This window comes from Mus musculus, chromosome 8 (genome assembly GCF_000001635.26).
Source record: "Mus musculus strain C57BL/6J chromosome 8, GRCm38.p6 C57BL/6J".
NCBI lineage: Eukaryota > Metazoa > Chordata > Mammalia > Rodentia > Muridae > Mus > Mus musculus.
This window is the reverse complement of record NC_000074.6, coordinates 13,723,774-13,742,652: the sequence shown is the minus strand read 5'-3', so window position 1 is coordinate 13,742,652 and position 18,879 is coordinate 13,723,774. Positions and strand designations below refer to the sequence as shown.

Sequence of the window (18,879 nt, the reverse complement as noted above, 5' to 3'; positions counted from 1 at the left end):
TGTGGGACAGGAACAGTCACATTCCTTAGGCAAGAGCAGGAAAGCAGGCCAGTTCTCCAGAATGCATGGAGGATGGAGCACCTCCCTTGAATTTTTATTTTTAGAATACACTACATAATCTTTTGTTGTTGTTGTGTGAGGTTGTGTTCGTTTGAGACAAGGTCTCGCATAGCCCAGGCTGGCCTTGAACTTCCTACATAGTTGAGTTTAACTTTGAATCCCAGATCCTACTGCCCTCTCTCTCCCAGTGTTTGGCACCATGCTGGCTCATATCTTTATTTTATAGTGCTTGGGCTGACGTGTAGTAACACTATATTATAAAAGCCTCCCTTTAAAGTGGATGCTTTTGTGGTTTAGAGATATTAATAGATGTATAGCTATAACTACAACATAATTTGAGAACATTATAATCACCAACACTTCACAAACCATAATCCTTAACTATTTCCCCCCAAGTCTTCCGTCCTAGTTTCCAGGAACCAGGGTCACCTGTCTGGGCATCACCTACACGTGACCTTCTGCATCTGGCTCTTTCACTGATGCCTCTAAGCTTCATCCATGAGGTAGCAATCTAAGACCTCATGTTTTTATGGTAGAATAATATTCCATTGGCAGATACGCCTCTTTTTTGTCTGCTCATGACCAGTGTGCACACTAGTGTTAAAATGCTATCCAGATATGGGTGTGTGTACCATTTCATGTGTGTTTGTGGCCCCGGTTCTCTCCTCTACTCGGGCGTGCACTTGCTGTCTAATATTTTTAGAGGAATCAGCAATGTTTTCAAAGTAAGCGCATCACCATAGCATCTCCGGGTTTCTCCACACACCTCACACGCATCTCCAAGCATCATCTGCGGTTCCAGTCGGCTCAGTGACTGTCAAGTGTGAAGTGTGAAGAAGTGTGAAGTATCTCACTAGTACTGACTCCCACTTCCCCAGCAATGCTGGATGGGTCTTTTTTATGTGCTCATTGGTCATCTGTGTATCTTCCTTGGGTGTACATGTCGTCAAATGATCAAACAATTTCTGCTATTTAGTTCTATTGTTGAGACTGACCATTGGCTTCAAGGTATCACCTGAACTCCAGATTTTTGGCTCCATATGATAGAAGTATATGGTGATGAAGGACAGAAACTAAAACTTGTTGTTTTTTTCCAGGGTCGGGAACTTTATAGTCTATTGGCAAATGCTGCTCACTTAACCCTCACAGGGGTGCATGTGGGTGCAGGAGATAAGGTCCATCTGTCTTTACTGATTCTGGGGACCATGGGGCTGTCTTGAAGAGCTTAGAGTGTGTCTACTGCTCCACCATTCAGGAGGAGTTCGTTTATTTGGCTTTATCATTTTGATAATTTCTGGGTTTTGTTTGTTTTCTGGTGTCCGTGTGGAGATGGTAGAGGCTATGCACTTCCACTCACCTATGCCAGGAAGCACCAGGATGGCCAGTGTGTTAGTGGATGCTTTTATAGATAGCCTCCTGGTAGCAGAGCATTTTCTTTTATTGGAGGTAGGGAGCAAGCAGCAATGTGGGAAAAGCTGCCGAGGTGTCTAGGAGAGGGCTGTCTTCTCTGGCATGCCGGTGAGATGGTCAGGGCCAGCAAAAGTTCTAGATGAAGCTAGCCAGCCATCAGGGTGCATTCCAGGTTTCTAGTCCTATAAAGTGGAGTCCTATCCCTTCTCACACCTGCCATTTTCTGATAACAGAATTTTAGGTGTGTGTGTAAAATTTTACTTCTATGAAAGGTTGAGGCACCTATAAGACATCGTGGCACACAATTTTCATCCCAGGACTTGAGAAACGGAGGCAGGCAGATCTCTGGGAGTCCAAAGCTAGCCTCTTTACAGGGTAAGACCCTGTCTCAAAAACTAAACAACAAAAGGCCAAGTCACCTAAGAAGAAGGCCTTCCTTATCTGGTGCAGCCTGTGTCCCTCACTCTCTCCCGTGGACACACAGAGCTAAGGTTCTGGAAATGCCTAAGATGGCCTGAAAGGCTCTTAGCAGGAAGCTGCCTCCCCACCACAGCACAGCTGTTTCCTGTCTTTCACGAAAAGGAAAAAACTCCAGAGCCTCTGACAAATCACCCGTAGGCCCAGAGGTGAACACTGGAGGAGGTGGGGTTGCCCTGAAGAAGTTCCCCTACCCCCACCCACCCCTTGTAGGGCGTACTTGTCCAAGAGCCAAGCTGGCAACATCCCACATGGAGTGTGGGCTGTGGGTGGTAGCTGCAGGGCACGGTTTCCAAGCAGAATAGCCGTCCCTTATGTCTCTGTCTTAGCCTCTCCCTCTCTCAGCAGCTTCACCATTTCCTTTATGTAAAGGAGAGAGAGCAAGATATCCCAATGAGAAAATGAGAGGCTGAGTGGGGAGTTTCTTCCAAGTATTTTCTAGACATTTTCACTGGAAGAAAAAAAAGACAGCCTCGAAAAAATCAACCGTGTGGAAAGGACGGGAGGATAACGAGACAAACAGCCAGCAGAATCAGGAGAGAAAACACAGTACTCAGTAAAAACTCTGGACTCGGTGAAAAGAAAAAGTCATCTTTGCCCTTAAAGGCATCCTTGAATAAAACCAAAGCAGAAACGTTAACAATAAGACATAAACAAATGTTTGGCAAAGGTAGCAATACTTTTTAAAAAAAATTTTTTTAAACTTCCAATATACTTGGGGGAAAAAATAAAAAAATTAGTTTTGAATCCAGGCAGGGTATGCATGCTGGTAATTGTAGCAATTGGGAGGCGGAGATAGATAGAAGGATTTGGGTTCAAGACCAGCCTGACCTACATAGTGAAATCCTGTCTTTAAAAACATCCTTTGATAACTCATTTACACAATGTCAATGACTTATTTTCTACAGCAGCAAATGCTAATGCTCTGTAATTAACCAAGGTTTGAAACAAAACGTTCAGGCTCTCAATGAAGTTAAAAGTGGATTAAATTTCCCTAGTGCTTTGCTAATTAGTAATTGCTTTCTCTTATACATCTCTGCAAATGTGCTTGTCCCAATGGCGCAGGAACTTAGAAGAAATGTTCAAGCAAGTAACAGGAGGGTCATGTGCTCGGAAGTCGTATAAGAGCTAAGTTTAGTGCTTATGGGGACAGTGGGGACTAAGAGGCCAGGTGTCACTGGGAGGAGGTCTGAGGAAGGGAATCTTTGGGCTGGGTCTTGATCAGGGCAGGAACTGTGTCCTAGCATACTTAATTTGGTATCTGTATTTTCCCCTAGAAGAGACTTGGTTGGTTCTAAAAACAGCATCCTGCATAAGGACAGTGAGTGACAATTTAAAACCCCTAATAATTGATTCATTGAGACATCTGTAAGGATGATGACAACAGAACTGAATTGCTCTTAACTTTCAATTAGGAATTTGCCAGTGATTTGGGTTAGGTGGAGAGGAAGGGTTTAGAGTATTAAGTTTTCTGGCAAATTCTTCCTGGCTATTTATGTAATTTTGGTCCTGGATTCTGAGTGGAACAGCTACTTCAGGTCATCACACAGTTTCATACTGAGGTTTGATGGATACAATCTGATCGAGTCACCAATTTCACCAGACTCTCCCCTGAACCTATAATCAATCAGCCGAACTCATTTTTATCTCTGTATAAATAAATTTGGGAAGGGAGAAGGGAGAATCCCCCAGGCTTCACTATGGCTTCCATGATTTGAAACATTTACCCACTGAGTAATGTACCTAAGGCAGTGGACAGCCAAGAATCCGGGAGCACACACCAAGTGACTCTGATGGAGTCAGGAACTTTAGATAGCTGTACATTCACAAGAAAGTGTAGTAGGAACAGCAGCAGTGAGGTTACCTCTATGGGCGGGCTTACCAAGGGGGTGGGGGTGGGGGGCGCAGCCACAAAAGCATCTCCTGCAGGAGAACCTAACTGAGGACTGCCTGAGAGACCAAGGATTCCTGGCACAGAGAATGCCAGCCAATCAGGAACTGCTGTTTAGAAGAGATGCTTTCTCACCAATGGGACATAGGTGGAGGGTACTAAAGGAGCTTGCAGCAGTGCTCAGATGAGCTTGCTGCAGTGTTTCTCACTTGCTCCTGGGGTCTGTGTCATTGACTCTGTGCCAACTCATCCCCAACCCCCGAGGGCAGGCAGGGTCAGGTGGTGAGTTGTCCAGGGCACAGGCGTCAGGAAAGTACTGCAGGTACCTTTTCTCCAGGTGTGTCTGCGCTTGCAGGGATGGCTGGCCACGGCAGCCCTGTCCTCCCGCCGTCTCTGTGCTCTGTACCGGGGCTCTGAGCTTCTGAGTCTCTCTGGGAAGACTTGATTTTGTTTCTGCACCTTCATAAATGCCTGTTCTCTGCTCTTCCTGTTTAGACTCCAGAAAGGAATACACACATTCTTTCGTAGACCAAGATTATGGGACAGAGAGCTTACTCTGCATTCCCAAAGGGAGCCCATGTGTCCTCAGGCCTGGCAGGCTCTAGCTAATATCTGGGCTCTTGTTTGCTTCCCATCGAGAGACATTCAACAAACGTTCCTCCCCATCCCTGTCTACCAGGGAGTGGGCCCGGAGCTCATGAGGTGAAGATGCCAGGCTCCTAAGGGAGAGTTGAGATGACATCCAGGAGGCAATGCTGAACAGAACCTCAGAAGGAGAGGAGGGCTGACAGTGAGAAGAGGAGGAAGGCCCAGCGCCCATGGGGAGAAGCATGGCAGCCAGAGGCCTGAAGAGCCTAAGGTGTCTTGAGAGTGCTAAATGCTCGACCACAGTCCCAGGCATATTTTAGAAAGACCACTGTGGGAAGAGGCAGCCTCAGTTCCAACAGGGCTTCCAAGGTGGGTCTTGTGTGGCGCAGCCTGGGGTGAGTGCAGTTCAAATACGGCAGTTCCCTCTCTTGATGCAATAGATATCCTACACGTTCCCTCGTGTGAATGTGTCCTTGTGGCAATGTACAGAGCCCTTAAATGGCATTCGTTTTGTCTCTATTTAACATCTGTCATAGATTTTACTGGTGTCATATTCAAGGAGACCCACCTTTTCCTTCAGGGGGGCCCTCTCTGGGTGACTTGTTTGCTTTCTCTATTTTCTACTGAGTTGTTAGTCTCTGCAGACATGAGTATAAATTGTTGTTGTTTTAAAACATAAACAGTCATTGTAACCTTATTAGTAGTGACCAAAAACAAACCAGAATGCTCACTGATAGGTGAAATGAATAGTTTGACATCTAGGAGAGGGTGTCACTCAGCAGCCCAAGGCTGACACAATGCTGTCCTTAACAATGCCAATCTAGACAGGTGTGGTTGTGCACACTTTTAATCCTAGCACTCGGGAGACAGAAGCAGGGAGATCTCTGTGAGTTCAAGGTTAGCCTGGTCTACATAATAAGTTCCAGGAAAGCCAGGGCTATGTAGAAACCCTTTCTTTGAAAAACAAACAGACAGCAATAAAACAAACCAATGTCACTCTGCAGGACATGCGTGCAGTCCCAGAGCCAACCACATCCAGTGTGACCTCCAGGGCCTGGCTGTCAGGAGGATTCCTGCCCAGCACCAGAGGAATAGGAAGCAAAGGCTGTGTGCACCATTGTCACTAAGGAGATGGTTTCAGTGTGGGACATGTCAAACCCATTAAACTATATCCCTTAAGTGTAAGATATTGCTTATCAAGTATCAAGTACATCTCAATGAAGATACATAGATTTACTAAATCCCCTGATTTAACTTTTTATTGTATAGCTTCTGTTGTTGGTTGTTTAGTTTCTCCAAAAGTGTTGCCTTTTTCTTAATAAGATATCTGGCTGTATTAATACTATCTAAATCAACTAGTTTTCTGTGTCCTTGAAACAGACATGATTCCCCAAATCAGCAGCCTCATTCATGGCACCTCTGTTCCTTCCCTGAATCCGATGGCTTGCCTGTGATTTAGCTTATTATGAATCTGGAAACTTCTCTCAGGGGTTAAAGAGTCTAGGATGTCTGCAGAAAAGCCTGCATTGCAGTGACCCTGTACAGTCACCGCCATGACTCTGCACTTAGAAGGAAAAACTACAGATATTTCCTGGGGCACGTGGCTACCAAGGACACAGCACCGTTCTTTTGCAAGGGCTAAGGACTCCTGAGAGTGTTCACAGGGTGGTCTCATGGAACACAAGGCATGCTGCCCTTCATCCTCTTGGGAAACAACATTCTAAGCTGAGGGAATCACAGGTTTCAGAGAGCAGCGGCAGCAGAGAGGGGACCAGGTATCAGGTCTGAGCCCTTCGCTCTCTCCCAGAGCTAACACTGCAAGGCTGTTGCACGCTCTGCAACTTGGACACACCCTGCACCGTCCACGGTGATAGCGACTTTGGCCAGGTTGTGCAGCTTCACCATCCCTCAATGTCCCCCTCTATGAAATGGGAAGAAGCACAGCCTCCACCTTGCCTGGTCCTTGAGGATGGTGACCGAGAAGACTCTGTGGACAGCTCCTGGCCCTCAGCAGGCCTATGGCTGGGCTTGCGGTCATTCTGGGACCATTCGTGTGCTCTGATATACCTCAGAGCCTCAAGGAAGGTTTGGAGTCAGGGGGCATAAGGGCCCTTTGAGTTTGGCTTGCCCCTGGGTTGCCATGTCCCTGTCCCCTGCCCTGGGTCTCTGTCCCTTGAATGCAGTCCCAGCCAAAGCAAATGTTACCTTCTCTGTGTAAAGTTATTTCGGCCATCAGTCTGTCCCCTGGTTTTCATGGCGGAGGCCACCCTCTGCAGAAGCAGGTAGTTGTTCCTGTCAATGATGGAGAGTCTCTCTTCCTCCATCTGTGGACACAGGGACCCCTCCATAGCACAAGGTTCCTCCAGACACACTTTTCAAAGCCATACCCTGTAGGTCCCCCAGCAGGAGTCAGCAGGTACACCACAATACTGGGCATCAAGACAGGAGCATGGACGACCACCATATATCTGGGGTGACATACACTGAGATGGGCTACAATAACAGCAAGGAGATATGCTGCCTCTATGTTTAGGTCGTCTGTTAAAGTGACATGTGGTGGTCATGCTAGCAAGGAAACTATCTCAAGAGACATTTTATGCTGCTCAGGAGAAGGATGTACTTAATTCCAGAAAGATTATACTTATAGTCTCCCCTCCCATGTATGTGTGAGTGTGTGTGTGTGCGCGTACACGTGAGTGTGCACGCATGTGTGTATATCTCTATGCTTCAGCTTGTGGAGATCAGAGGTCAACCTTGGCTGTCCATCTTCACGGTCTATTTTGTTTGAGAAAGAGTTTTTTGTTCTCTGCTTCATATGTCATACTACTTGGTCCACAAGCTTCTGGGGCTTCTCCTGTCTCTCCTCCCATCTTGCCACAAGACCGGTGGGACCACTAAGCCCAGCTTTCAGCGTTTAAGCTGACTAATGCTGGTGTGTTCAGCTGATTTATGTCGCCAGTTTCAGTTGACCTCAGGGGCATCCCTGCAAGCATGACTACTTACCCATGGCCTGTGCTTCAAAAAATACAAATTCAGAAGTGGCCAGTGATGCTAACTATCTGGAGTCGCACTGTACAAATTGCCCAGGAGTTATCTGTCTGTGTCTATGACACGATGGGGCATATATCATAGAAGGTTCTGGTACAAGCACTAGGCAGCTCCCTGCCACTAGGGCAGAACAGGTTCAGTTAGCCCTTTGGTGACACCTTGTCTTTGGCAAGGCCAAGGAGCTTGTTCACTCACATTCCAGGCTCCAAGGTGACAGACATCACCTTGTAGGCCAGGGGCATGACTAGAAGAGAACGAAGCACCTACCTTCAACTTCTTGAACTTTAGGCAGAGATGACTGTAAATCTGTGGTGGGTGGGTGTCCACTAGTGGTTGGGCATTCTGGACCTGCAGCACAGAGTGGGCAGTGAGACTCCAGGGCAGTTTGAGCAGGTTCTGTGCCATCCCCATTAAGACCTTGTGCCAAAGAGTCCCAATAGCCCCTGGCCAGAAGTTCTCACTGAGACTCCCATGGGACTATAAGGGGAGACGATTTGACTTGGATTTCAGCAACCCTCAGAAGTGAGCCCGTGCTCTGCGATGAGGTGGGGAATCGCATGGATGCAGGGTGAGGTTTGCTTAAGTGGTAACAACCAGTCATTTCTGACCAACACTATGTGGCAAGTCCTCCCCTGCAAGCTATGCCCATGTGTCCATCCTGCAGGGCTGTCTGAGCCCCAGTAATGCATTCAGGACCGACTAGAAGGCAACTCCTGCAGAGCTGGGGAAAGCATATCTTAAATGGTGACTGATTGCGTTCATGAGAGCCGTGCATAGTTTGGTTTTCAGTGAAAGGAATCCCTTATACTGTAGATCCCTAATGACAGAGCTCTGACCCTAGGATCTGTCAGATGATAACAGAGGTGACAGAGGTGGGGACCCTGCCAGCCAAGGGACACACCCAGAGCATCTCTAAAATTCAGAGTGAGGCTGGGGTGGGACTCAGTGTTAGAGCACTCGGTCTGGCATATTCCTGCAGCAATAATAACAAACAGAAAAGCAAACCAACCAAATAAATAAAATGACAATGTGTATCATGTAACCTGGAAGACAACCCTGTGGCTGCAATTTAGTGAAGGCTAAGGACTATTAAACGGAATGGATTTCTAGAGGTCAGGGCCTCTCTCTCTCCCTCAGTCTCTCCCTCTCCCCCCTCCCTCTCTCTTCTCTCTCTCTTCCTCCCTCCTCCCCTTCCTCTTTCCTCCCTCCCTTCCTATCCCTTTTCCCCCTCTTACTCCCTCTCTCTCATACACACTCAAGAACCTGAAGTACCTCGAGGCATAAGTCGAAGAGCCACATTGCCCTTTGTGCATAAGAAAGGCAAGACTGGAGGCAGGAGATGCCAGGGAACTGTGGTCCTTCAAAGCCACAGGCTTGGAATCAAAGGAATGGGCCCAATTCAAGGCTTTTGGAGCTGGGGATAAGGAAGGGAGAGGTGGAAGGGAGAATGGAGAGACAGGCCCACACATTATGTTTTGACATCTGGTGACAAGAAGACAGATAAAGGTGGTGACCAAGGTTGTAGCATACTCTGCAGATTCTGTGTGGGCCATGTTTATATGCAAAGACTGAGTAGAGATGTCTTGTATGTTTCTTTGGGACTCAGATGAAGATGCAATCTGTACTGTTACACAGAATATGGCACGAGCTTGCTCTGTGTTGTTCAGCCTGTGTTGACTGCGGTATTTGGACACACTATATGGTGTTTCCTTTTGTATGTTAAAACCATGGAACACAGATTCCCGAATATGAGACACAGCATGGAACCTGGAGAGCTGGTTCGGGAGACTCACCAGCGCCTGTGTGGTCTGACAGGCAATGCATAGGAGGACTTCAGTGTAAATGTTTCTAGGTCTGAGCTAGGTCTGGGGCGTCAGTGTCATCACTGCTAATGGCATATGGGTGTCCACAGTGTGTCTCCATCTCCATAATGAGCCAGGCGTGGTAGGTATTATGTCTGCTTCATTCATGGCTGTGGGATCTGCATAAATTTACAAATAAACGCTAGAAAAACCCAAACTGAGGAGTCTATGAAGTGAGTATAGAATGTCCTTAAATAGTTCATGACCAGGCCAGGCAATGGTGGAACACACCTTTAATCCCAGCACTTGGGAGGCAGAGGCAGGCAGATTTCTGAGTTTGAGGTCAGCCTGGTCTACAGAGTGAGTTCCAGGACAGCCAGGGCTACACAGAGAAACCCTGTCTCAAAAAACAAACAAACAAACAAAAAAAGACTTTGTAACCTGGCAGACATGAAATTAAGAAATTAAACTACTCCAAGTGGTATGAAGGCTAAAGGCAATGCTTTTGTGCTGGGGGGGGGGCAACACAAAATTCTTGGGACAATTTAGAAAATGGACCATGAAGTACCAACATCACATACTTGAAAACTGTACTGTTTTTATGAAAGACAATGGTTTTTGCTCTTGGGAAATACATAGATACTAAGAGATAAAATGTGTACTGTACTCTCTTAAATTGCTTCTTTTTTTATGTGTGAAAGAGAGGAGGGGAGGGGAGGGGAGGGGGGAGGAGAGGAGAGGAGAGGCGGAGAAACTAGAGAGTATATTAATTACCCAGCATGTTTCTAGAACAAAATGCATGAAAAGAGCCAACTTAAGGGTCTCTTTTGGCTCGCAGCAGATGTTGCAGTGATCACGATGGTGAAGACGGTGGCAAGAGCTTGCAGCAGCTGGCCACACTGCAGCCACACTCAAAGTGAACTCCTGCCCATGGAATGGCGCTGCCCACATAGAGGGTCTGCCTTCCTCACCTCAACTGACCAACAAATCTAGAAACTCTCACAAATATGCACAAACATTTGTTCCCAAGGTGACTCTAAACCCTATCATGTTGGTCCTCAAGATTATCCATCACATAGACCCAGGGATGGAGACGTGAGCAGAGATACATGGGTTTCGTATTATTTCTAAGATGGTGTGATGGTTCCTATATGCTCGACCCAAGGAGTGGCACCATTAGAAGGTGTGGCCCTGTTGGAATAGGTGTGTCTCTGTGGGTGGGGGCTTTAAGACCCTCATCCTAGCTGCCTGGAAGCCAGTATTCTGCTAGCAGCCTTCAGATGAAGATGTAGACCTCTCAGCTCAGCCTGCACCAACCCTGCCTGGACGCTGCCATGCTCCCATCTTGATGATAATGGACTGAACCTCTGAACCTGTAAGCCAGATCCAATTAAATGTTGTCCTTATGAGAGTTACCTTGGTCATGGTGTCTGTTCACAGCAGTAAAACCCTAACTAAGACAGATGGCTCTCTAAACCTGGTGCTATTTTAGAACATAAAGGTTGGTTGTCCTACTGATCCATCCCACTCTTCTCCCAGCAGGTCACGTGCACCCATTGCTCTGGGATCTACTTCTCACTGTGAGTGAACTTTAACCAACTCATTATTTTATTTGGTGTTTCAAACATATGGAGAGTCAGATACCATTGCTCTAGCATTCAGAAGGCAGGGCAGGTCGTAGGCCAGCCTGGTCTACACAGGAAATTCAGGGTCACCCAGGGCTGCACAGTGAATGTGACTGTCATTCTGCTTAACCCCTCTTGGAGTTATTTTAAACCTTTGTATAAAACCTTAAACAATAGGCCAGGCCTGATGGTGCATGCTAATCCAGGAGGGTTGCAAGTTTGAGACCAGCCTAGGCAACTTGGTGACACATTGTCTCAAAAAGGGAGCGGAGCTGAAGCTATAGCTCAGTGGTGGAGAACGTGCCTAGTATGTACAAGTCCCGGGTTCGATCTTCAGTACAGGAAAAAAAAATCGACCATAGGAAGTGTTGTGATTAATGAAGCTGCCTAGGGCGGGCACCCCTGCAATGCAGCACAGCCTGATCCCTATCCAGCGTCTCTCTGTTCACTCTTCCTGCCCTTTGCCTCATCTGAGCTCATCCCGGAAGCCAGCAGGATGTGTTCCACGCCTAGGTGTTTCAGCACACACATGCATGCACACACAGTCACATGCACACATACACATAGGCACACAGGCAGACACACATAGGCACACAGGCTGATGCACACACATAGGCACACAGGCTGATGCACATACACACACACACACACACACACACACACACACACACACACACAGAGTTTCAATACCACAAACACACAACATTCAAACACCATCCACACTCCCTTTCTCTTCCCTCTTCCTTCTCCTCCTCCATCTCTTCTCTTCCTTCTTGACTTACGACAAGTAAGACGATCCAATCAGTAATCAGCAGATATCTTCCTTACATTTCTTGAAAGGTCGTTTGCCCCGGGAAAATGAGTCATTTGGTCTATAGTTTCCCCATCTGAGTTTTTACAATAGTATTGCTTGATATCTCCTATGAATTGTCAGTCACAATTTCAAATTCAATTTTCCCCTTTGGTAAGAATAAAACATAGACGGCCGTATGACATTTCATCATAAGGAGCAGAAGTCTGCGTGCATGCCTCCCTCCTTCTTCCTCCCTCCCTCTCTCTCTCTCTTGTGTGTGTGCGTGTGTATATGTGAGCACAAGTGTGTGTGTGTGTGTGTGTGTGTCTTTATACACATACACATGGAGGCCAGAGTCAGTATCAGGTGTCTTCCTTTATTGCTCTTGATTCTTCAATCGAGAGTCTCTCTCTCTCAGACTGGTGCTCACCGATTGTTTTGATAGGCTGGCTGTCCAGGGAGTCCCAGGGATTGACCTGTCCCCCAGTGCCCATCCCCACGTGGCATGCACTGCCACGCCCAGCTTTCTGCATAGGTTCTAGAGACGCAGACTCAGGTCCTCAGGCCTCCACACAGCGCTTCATCCACTGAGCCATTCATCTCCCCAGCACTGCTTTTCTTGTGACGTCAGAAACAGTGAAGAATCGCAGGGGTGTTGGCACTTGCCTGGGGTCAGAGCAGTGGGTCACTTTGCTTTTACCTCTGAGATTCTCCTACAGAGGCAAACGTCATCTTCACAGGATGGATCGCTAGTTCTCTTCATTTATTCCACCTTCATTTTTTCCACCTTTTGAAACAGAGTCTTTCTATGTAGGTCAGTGTGGTCTTGAACTCATGATTCTCTTATGTGCTGGGATCGTGGGGGTGCACCACCATGCATAGCTTATTTACAAATTTGTGTATGTGTGTTAGATGTGTGTGTGCATATTTACATTTGTACATGCGTGTAGGAGTGAGCACACATAAATATGTACATGTGGAAGTCAGAGGTCAATGTCAAATGTCTTCCTTTATTGCTTTTCATATATGTACATGTCTATCTATCTATCTATCTATCTATCTATCTATCCTCTCTGTAGCTTTTTGAGAAAGGATTTCTCACTGATTGGCTACACTGGCTGGAGAACAAGCCCTCAAGATGCTCGGCCTCTGAGGTCTCCTCAGCGCTAGGATGATGGGTGGGAGCCATCAGGCCTAGATTCTTCTGTGGTTGCTGAGGTTCTAAGCCCGGGTCTTCTTGCTTGTGTAGCAAGCCCTTTACTTCCGGAGCCATCTTCTCAGCCCCTTACTTACTGAATTTTAAAATAACACTTAATGTGTTTCAGTCTGTCATGAGGTTCAGTGGGGCATGGGATTGCCCCTTGGCCCTGGAGCCCTCTGTCTCTAATGACCTTGGGTGTGTCCTTCCCTTCCAGAATGGTGAGGCAGTAGGGCTATCTTTTGAATCTCTAGCTCACCACAAAGTTAACATGTCTATAGCTGATTATAGTGGGAAAGGGCTTGCAGAGACAACAGTCCAGGCATCCTCGTGTAGATGGTTCACATTGGAGATGGTATTTCCTGCTTGTGTGGTGCACACTGCACATGCCTGCCGTGGTGCACGCTGTGTGCATACGTGCTGTGGTGCACACTGCCCACATGCCTGCTGTGGGGGACACTGTGCCGTATTACTAGGTTAGAACAACATTCCTTCTAGAGAGCCACCCTAACCTCAGCCTACACCTTCTTATAGGATGATGTGTTCAGCAAATGTCAGCAGGGCCACCTCTCCCCCTAAACACACGCCTCCGCTAATACCCTCCCTTTATATTACTGTTTTGTCGCTGTGAAGGAATAAGGAACTGATTTTAGAGGCCTCTGGACTATGTCTTCTCAGTGTGACTAGGAATGAGGTGCATCAGTGCTCAGCTTAATTTCACTCTCAATAGTTGGGAACACCGTTTGGATTTGCTTTGCTTTGTAGAATGTAAGATATTTACACAGTTCCAAAGCCAAAGATGCCCCAAACAGCTTTTTAAAAGAGGCATGGATGGACTCCAGAGATGCCTCAGCAGTTAAGAGCACAGACTGCTCTTTCAGAGGCACGGTCTGAGTTCAATCCCTAGCAACCACCTGGTGGCTCACAACCATTTGTAATGGGATTGATATACTCTTCTGGTGTCTAAAGATGGTGACAGTGTACTCACACACACTAAAAGTAAGTAAGTAAATAAATAAATAACTCTTTAAAAAAAAGAGAGACCTGAGTTCTCTCAACTCTGTTCTCCTCTCATTAGTAATTCTTCCAGTGTTATATTTATTTTCATATTAAAAACATCAAGTCATATAGAGCATGCCTACACTAACTTCACAGTATGTGTGCATCCAAACATTTGCACACATTTTTGCCTGTTTCATCCACACTATCAACAAATTGTATGCCCCACCGTCTTTCATGAAACACCAGGGATCAGTCGTTTTTTTTGTTACTAGAATTAAATACTTGAGGATGAGTACTTTATAAAGAAAAGAGGTTTATTTTGCTTTGCAGTCCTGGTTCATCTGATGCTGGCCTTCTCAACAGCCAAGTCCCAGCAGATGCAGGGATATGGGAAGAGATAAAATTGATGTATGAAAATGTATGTATGTATGTGCATGTGTGCACACATTTACATGTTTTCTGGTCTCTCATCCACCCATCATTTTCTTTCTTTCTTTCTTTCTTTCTTTCTTTCTTTCTTTCTTTCTTTCTTCCTTTCTATCTATCTATCAATCTACCTATCTATCAATAATCTGTTTATTATCATCTATCTCCATGTAGAGATGGAAACAATATTCATGTCTGCCAGGCAGGAGCTCCACTATAAAGACAATCATCTTTAAACCATCCCTCTGTTTTTATTAAGCCCCCAGGACTCAGACCTGGGGTGCCATCCTGAGGGCCTTGTCTAATCCAAATCACCCCCCCATGGGCTTCACCCCAAACATCATAGTAGCTCAAGTTTCCACCCTCACAATGTATGTGCCTCGTGATGGGGCTTAAATTTCAGCACAAGCCACAACAGACTACATTCCAGAAATTAACGGCATGTCACAGTAGCACGTGGAGAAGTCTCTTTGTCCTTATTCAACTGTATACGAGTCATTATGTGTAAAGCATCTTATTGACCCAGCTGCCCATTGAAGAATATCTGAAATGGCTCCAATTTTGCTTTTACAAAGAAAAGCCTGCAATTAACATCTTTCGCAATTTGCCTTTGTGGATTTGCCAGTGTATCTGGAGTTGGGATTGCTAGGGTAAAGGCTAAACATGTGCGCAACTTTATGAGGTATTGCTCAGTTCCCCTGGGGCTCTGCCTCTCTCACACAGCCCGGCACGATGGTGGTCCTGTCCCCAGAGCACAGCCAGGTCCTCACCAGGCTCAGACTTGAGGAACAGTACTAGTGAGAGAGCAAGCTCGGCTTGCATGTCTTTATTATTAGTGAAGTCAACGATCTTTTTTATAGGCTAAAAGCTACTTAAAACTCTCCCGAAAGCTGGTTTTTCTGCATTGCTCATCTATCTTTGCTTTCCAGTCTTTTTTTTTTTTTTTTTTTTTTTTTTTTTTTTTTTTTGGTTTTTTGAGACAGGGTTTCTCTGTATAGCCCTGACTGTCCTGGAACTCACTCTGTAGACCAGGCTGGCCTCGAACTCAGAAATCCACCTGCCTCTGCCTCCCGAGTGCTGGGATTAAAAGCGTGCGCCACCACCGCCCAGCTGCTTTCCAGTCTTAAAGCCTACTTACATATGAGTATGAGCTTTTGTGGTGTAACGTGCAATAATTTTCCTTCACTTACACTTGCTTTCCCTCCCAACAATAGTTTATGCCATGCTATTACCTTTTTATTATTATATAAAGTTTATCAATCTCCCTTCTTTTTCAAAGGGTTTTGGATTATGGTTAGCATATTTTTCTACTACGGTTCTATAGAGTAATTTTTGTGTTTTCTACTAATTGCAAAGATAATTTTAAATACCTTTGTACTTTTTTTTTTTGAGTTAGGATCTTACTGTGTAGCTCTGACTGTACTGAAACTCACTCTGTAGACCAGGCTGGCCTTGAACTCTGCCTCTGCCTCCCAAATGCTGGTATTAAAGGTGTGCACTACCATGTCTAGCTACATTTTTTTTTTTTTAGGTAGAATCTTACTATGAAGCTTGATGGCCTTGAAACCTTGATCTTCCTCTTAGCCCCAGAGTGCAGGCATGCGTTACCACACTCATGTGCATTTTTATACTTAACGCTATAATCCTTCTGGAATTTATCTTAGTATAGAGTGTGATTGCAAGCCCCCAAAATCTAGATGGATGTTCTAATCCCAGGAGGTGAGTGTAGAGACAGGGTCCCCTGGAGGAGCGTGGATCTGAATGAAGCATGGGAGGTCAGAACCCGGAATGGGACAAAAGGATCCCATTGGTTCTCTCTGTCCAGTGAGTGAGGTGTGCTCTATGCAACTCACGAAGCCACCCTTACCGAGAACTGAACCCTGACAGCAACTTTGACCCTAGACTCTTAGTGCACACACCTCTGAGAAATAAATCTCTGCTACTAGAACAGTCTAGTTCAGTATTCCCATGGCAGCTTGGGCTCAGCCAGCAAGAAGACACCCAGGTTTATCTTTTGTGTATAAGCAACATCCTAGCACTCAGCGCCACTTGTCTGAGATGCTGCTGTTGCTGGGACCTGAATACTTGAGTCCTCCAAATTTATATGTTGTAATATTAACCCCTAGCAGCAGGGATGGAGTCTTTGGGAGTGATGAGATTCTGGGGCAGATCCTCTAAATGGGATAAATGGCAGAAGAGATCTTGGTGAGAGGGACTAGGGGAAGACACCATCTATAAAAATGGCCATGGCACTCCATCCATGTTGGGAAACTTATTCCTCAGTGTAGAGCAAGGAGGTAACCCTGTGTGCAGGTGTAGCCTTGGAGATGAATTTGCAGTTGCTGTACAAAGGTTTGTGTCAAAGATGTCCTCTTCTTCACTCCTCATGAAAGGGCACAAGGCTTGGACTTCAGTCTTGTGCTTCTACCACCAGGGGGCACTGCAATAAGCTCTATCTACCTATCTTTTATAATATATAGTATGATATATTAATATACAATATATAAATATACATTATAAAATGTAATATTATATTTATTATATATGTCTATGCATAATTTTATACTTTATTTTTATTGTGTTTATAATATTTATAGGATATGTATCTAATTTTCATTTATATACTATTATTTATATAATATGTATCTAATTTATTTAATGTCTATAATATTTATATACTATGATTTATATAATAGTTATAAAATTCATAATACAGTATATTATATAATATATCTCCTATTATATACATATATTATATTATATATTATATACATATCTAAAATGTAATATTGTAGATAATATATAATTATATATATTAATACATTAATATTATATGATACATATTATATTATCTATAATATGTACATTTATAATTAGTATTAAATAACTTGTATAATTTAAATTATACATAAAGGGATATTTATATAGTATATAAATATATATTAAATACTTTATATATAATTTAAATAACAAACATATAGTATAACATTATGTTATATAATTATATATTGCATACAATATACATTATATTATGTATATTATATATTTATCATTTTACATATAATTTATATATAGATTTAGATACTTTATACAAATATATGATACACTTATCTATTTATATATTTAAATATATAATATATTTATATAAATATATTTATATATAACATATAATTATATATAGTATATAATATATATTAGGCTGGGAGCAAACAATCAAGGTGCAGCAACATATATAAATTATACATATTAAATAGAATATAGAATATGTAATAATACAACATATAATATATCCATTATAATATATAACAATATTATGCATAATATAATATATAAATAGAATATATAATTGTAGCATAATTATAACATATAATATGTAATGAATTAATATATTCTGTATTATCTATAATTTATATATTTCTGCATCTTGATTGCCTGCTCCCAGCCTCTGGAACAGCCAGGGGACAACTTCTGTCTGCACGGAGTCTGCAGTGACACCACTTTGACTGTCTTCTGATTTTCATATGCATTTGAGACTGAATCTACTGTGCCTTTGGTCTGTCTCCTGTCCGTGTTTAGCATTGTGACATACTTAGATCCAGAGGCCTTGTGGTGGTTTTTAGCATCTGTATCATAGGTTAGCTTCTTGGAATCATACTTTCTTTCCAGTATTTCCTGATTGTTTATACAAGGCCTATCAGGTCTAACGATACAAAATAACTCAAGGGAATTTGCTAACTTTGTGTATTAAATGCTTACCTCCAACAATATTGCACCCTTTATATTTATCAGAGTCTTCTACTGTCATCTTCTGTTGCTCTCTACACAGGTGTGGGAAGACATATTCTCAGTCTCCTCTCCCTTTCCTGCCATTATAGAACCGGACTCCTGGAACTCTTTAAAGCCCTGGGTGTCTTCTTGTTGGTAGTCAGTGAGCCAGCTGGTGAGAGGCTCCTGCCTGGACTCAAATAGACCAGTCACTGGGGGACTGATTGTTATTAGACGCGTTCTCACGACCGGCCAGGAAGAACACCACAGACCAGAATCTTCTGCGGCAAAGCTTTATTCTTACATCTTCAGGAAAAAAGAGCAAGAAGCAAGAGAGAGAGAAAACGAAAACCCCGTCCCTCTTAAGGAGCATTCTCCTTCGCCTCGGACGTGTCACTCCCTGATTGGCTGCAGCCCATCGGCCGAGTTGACGTCACGGGGAAGGCAGAGCACAAGTAGTCATAAGATACCCTTGGCACATGCGCAGATTATTTGTTTACCACTTAGAACACAGGATGTCAGCGCCATCTTGTAACGGCGAATGTGGGGGCGGCTCCCAACATCTCCCCCTTTTTCTTTTAATAAGAGCAAATAGGCCACCCATATTAATGAGAGTGGAGATAGAGGTCAAATCCCCAGTGTGTAGGTAAAGGAGCCATGTACAGGATTAGCTCTTAGGCTTACAGGCTTTTACCCAGAGCAACCCTGACCTGCTCCCGTGTCGTTTTGCCTGGGGGAAGGGAACTAGGACACTGAACCTTCATGAAAGATGACATGTCTCCCTAGAACAGGCT

The 18,879-nt window shown here is 44.4% G+C and overlaps 1 protein-coding gene and 1 long non-coding RNA gene across 6 annotated transcripts in view; one reads left to right on the top strand and one right to left on the bottom strand.

Moving 5' to 3' along the window:
• The window catches only part of Gm46032, a 102,189-nt gene that overhangs the window by 42,404 nt on the left and 40,906 nt on the right, over nt 1-18,879 (top strand). The gene's annotated exons all lie outside the window — the stretch shown is intronic.
• Nucleotides 1-18,879, bottom strand: part of Cfap97d2 (CFAP97 domain containing 2) — a 38,850-nt gene that overhangs the window by 1,947 nt on the left and 18,024 nt on the right. Inside the window, exons 2-4 of one of the 5 annotated variants that reach the window (XM_006508821.4) lie at nt 7,742-7,822; nt 6,632-6,750; nt 4,165-4,334 (exon numbers count right to left, since the gene is read on the bottom strand). In XM_006508821.4, coding sequence (XP_006508884.1) covers nt 4,165-4,334; nt 6,632-6,750; nt 7,742-7,822 — 370 coding nt within the window. Of the gene's footprint in view, nt 1-9; nt 6,751-7,741; nt 7,823-18,879 lie in introns of those variants that run through there. The other 4 variants (XM_030243654.1, XM_006508820.3, XR_001778451.2 and 1 more) reach the window with 4 other exon arrangements.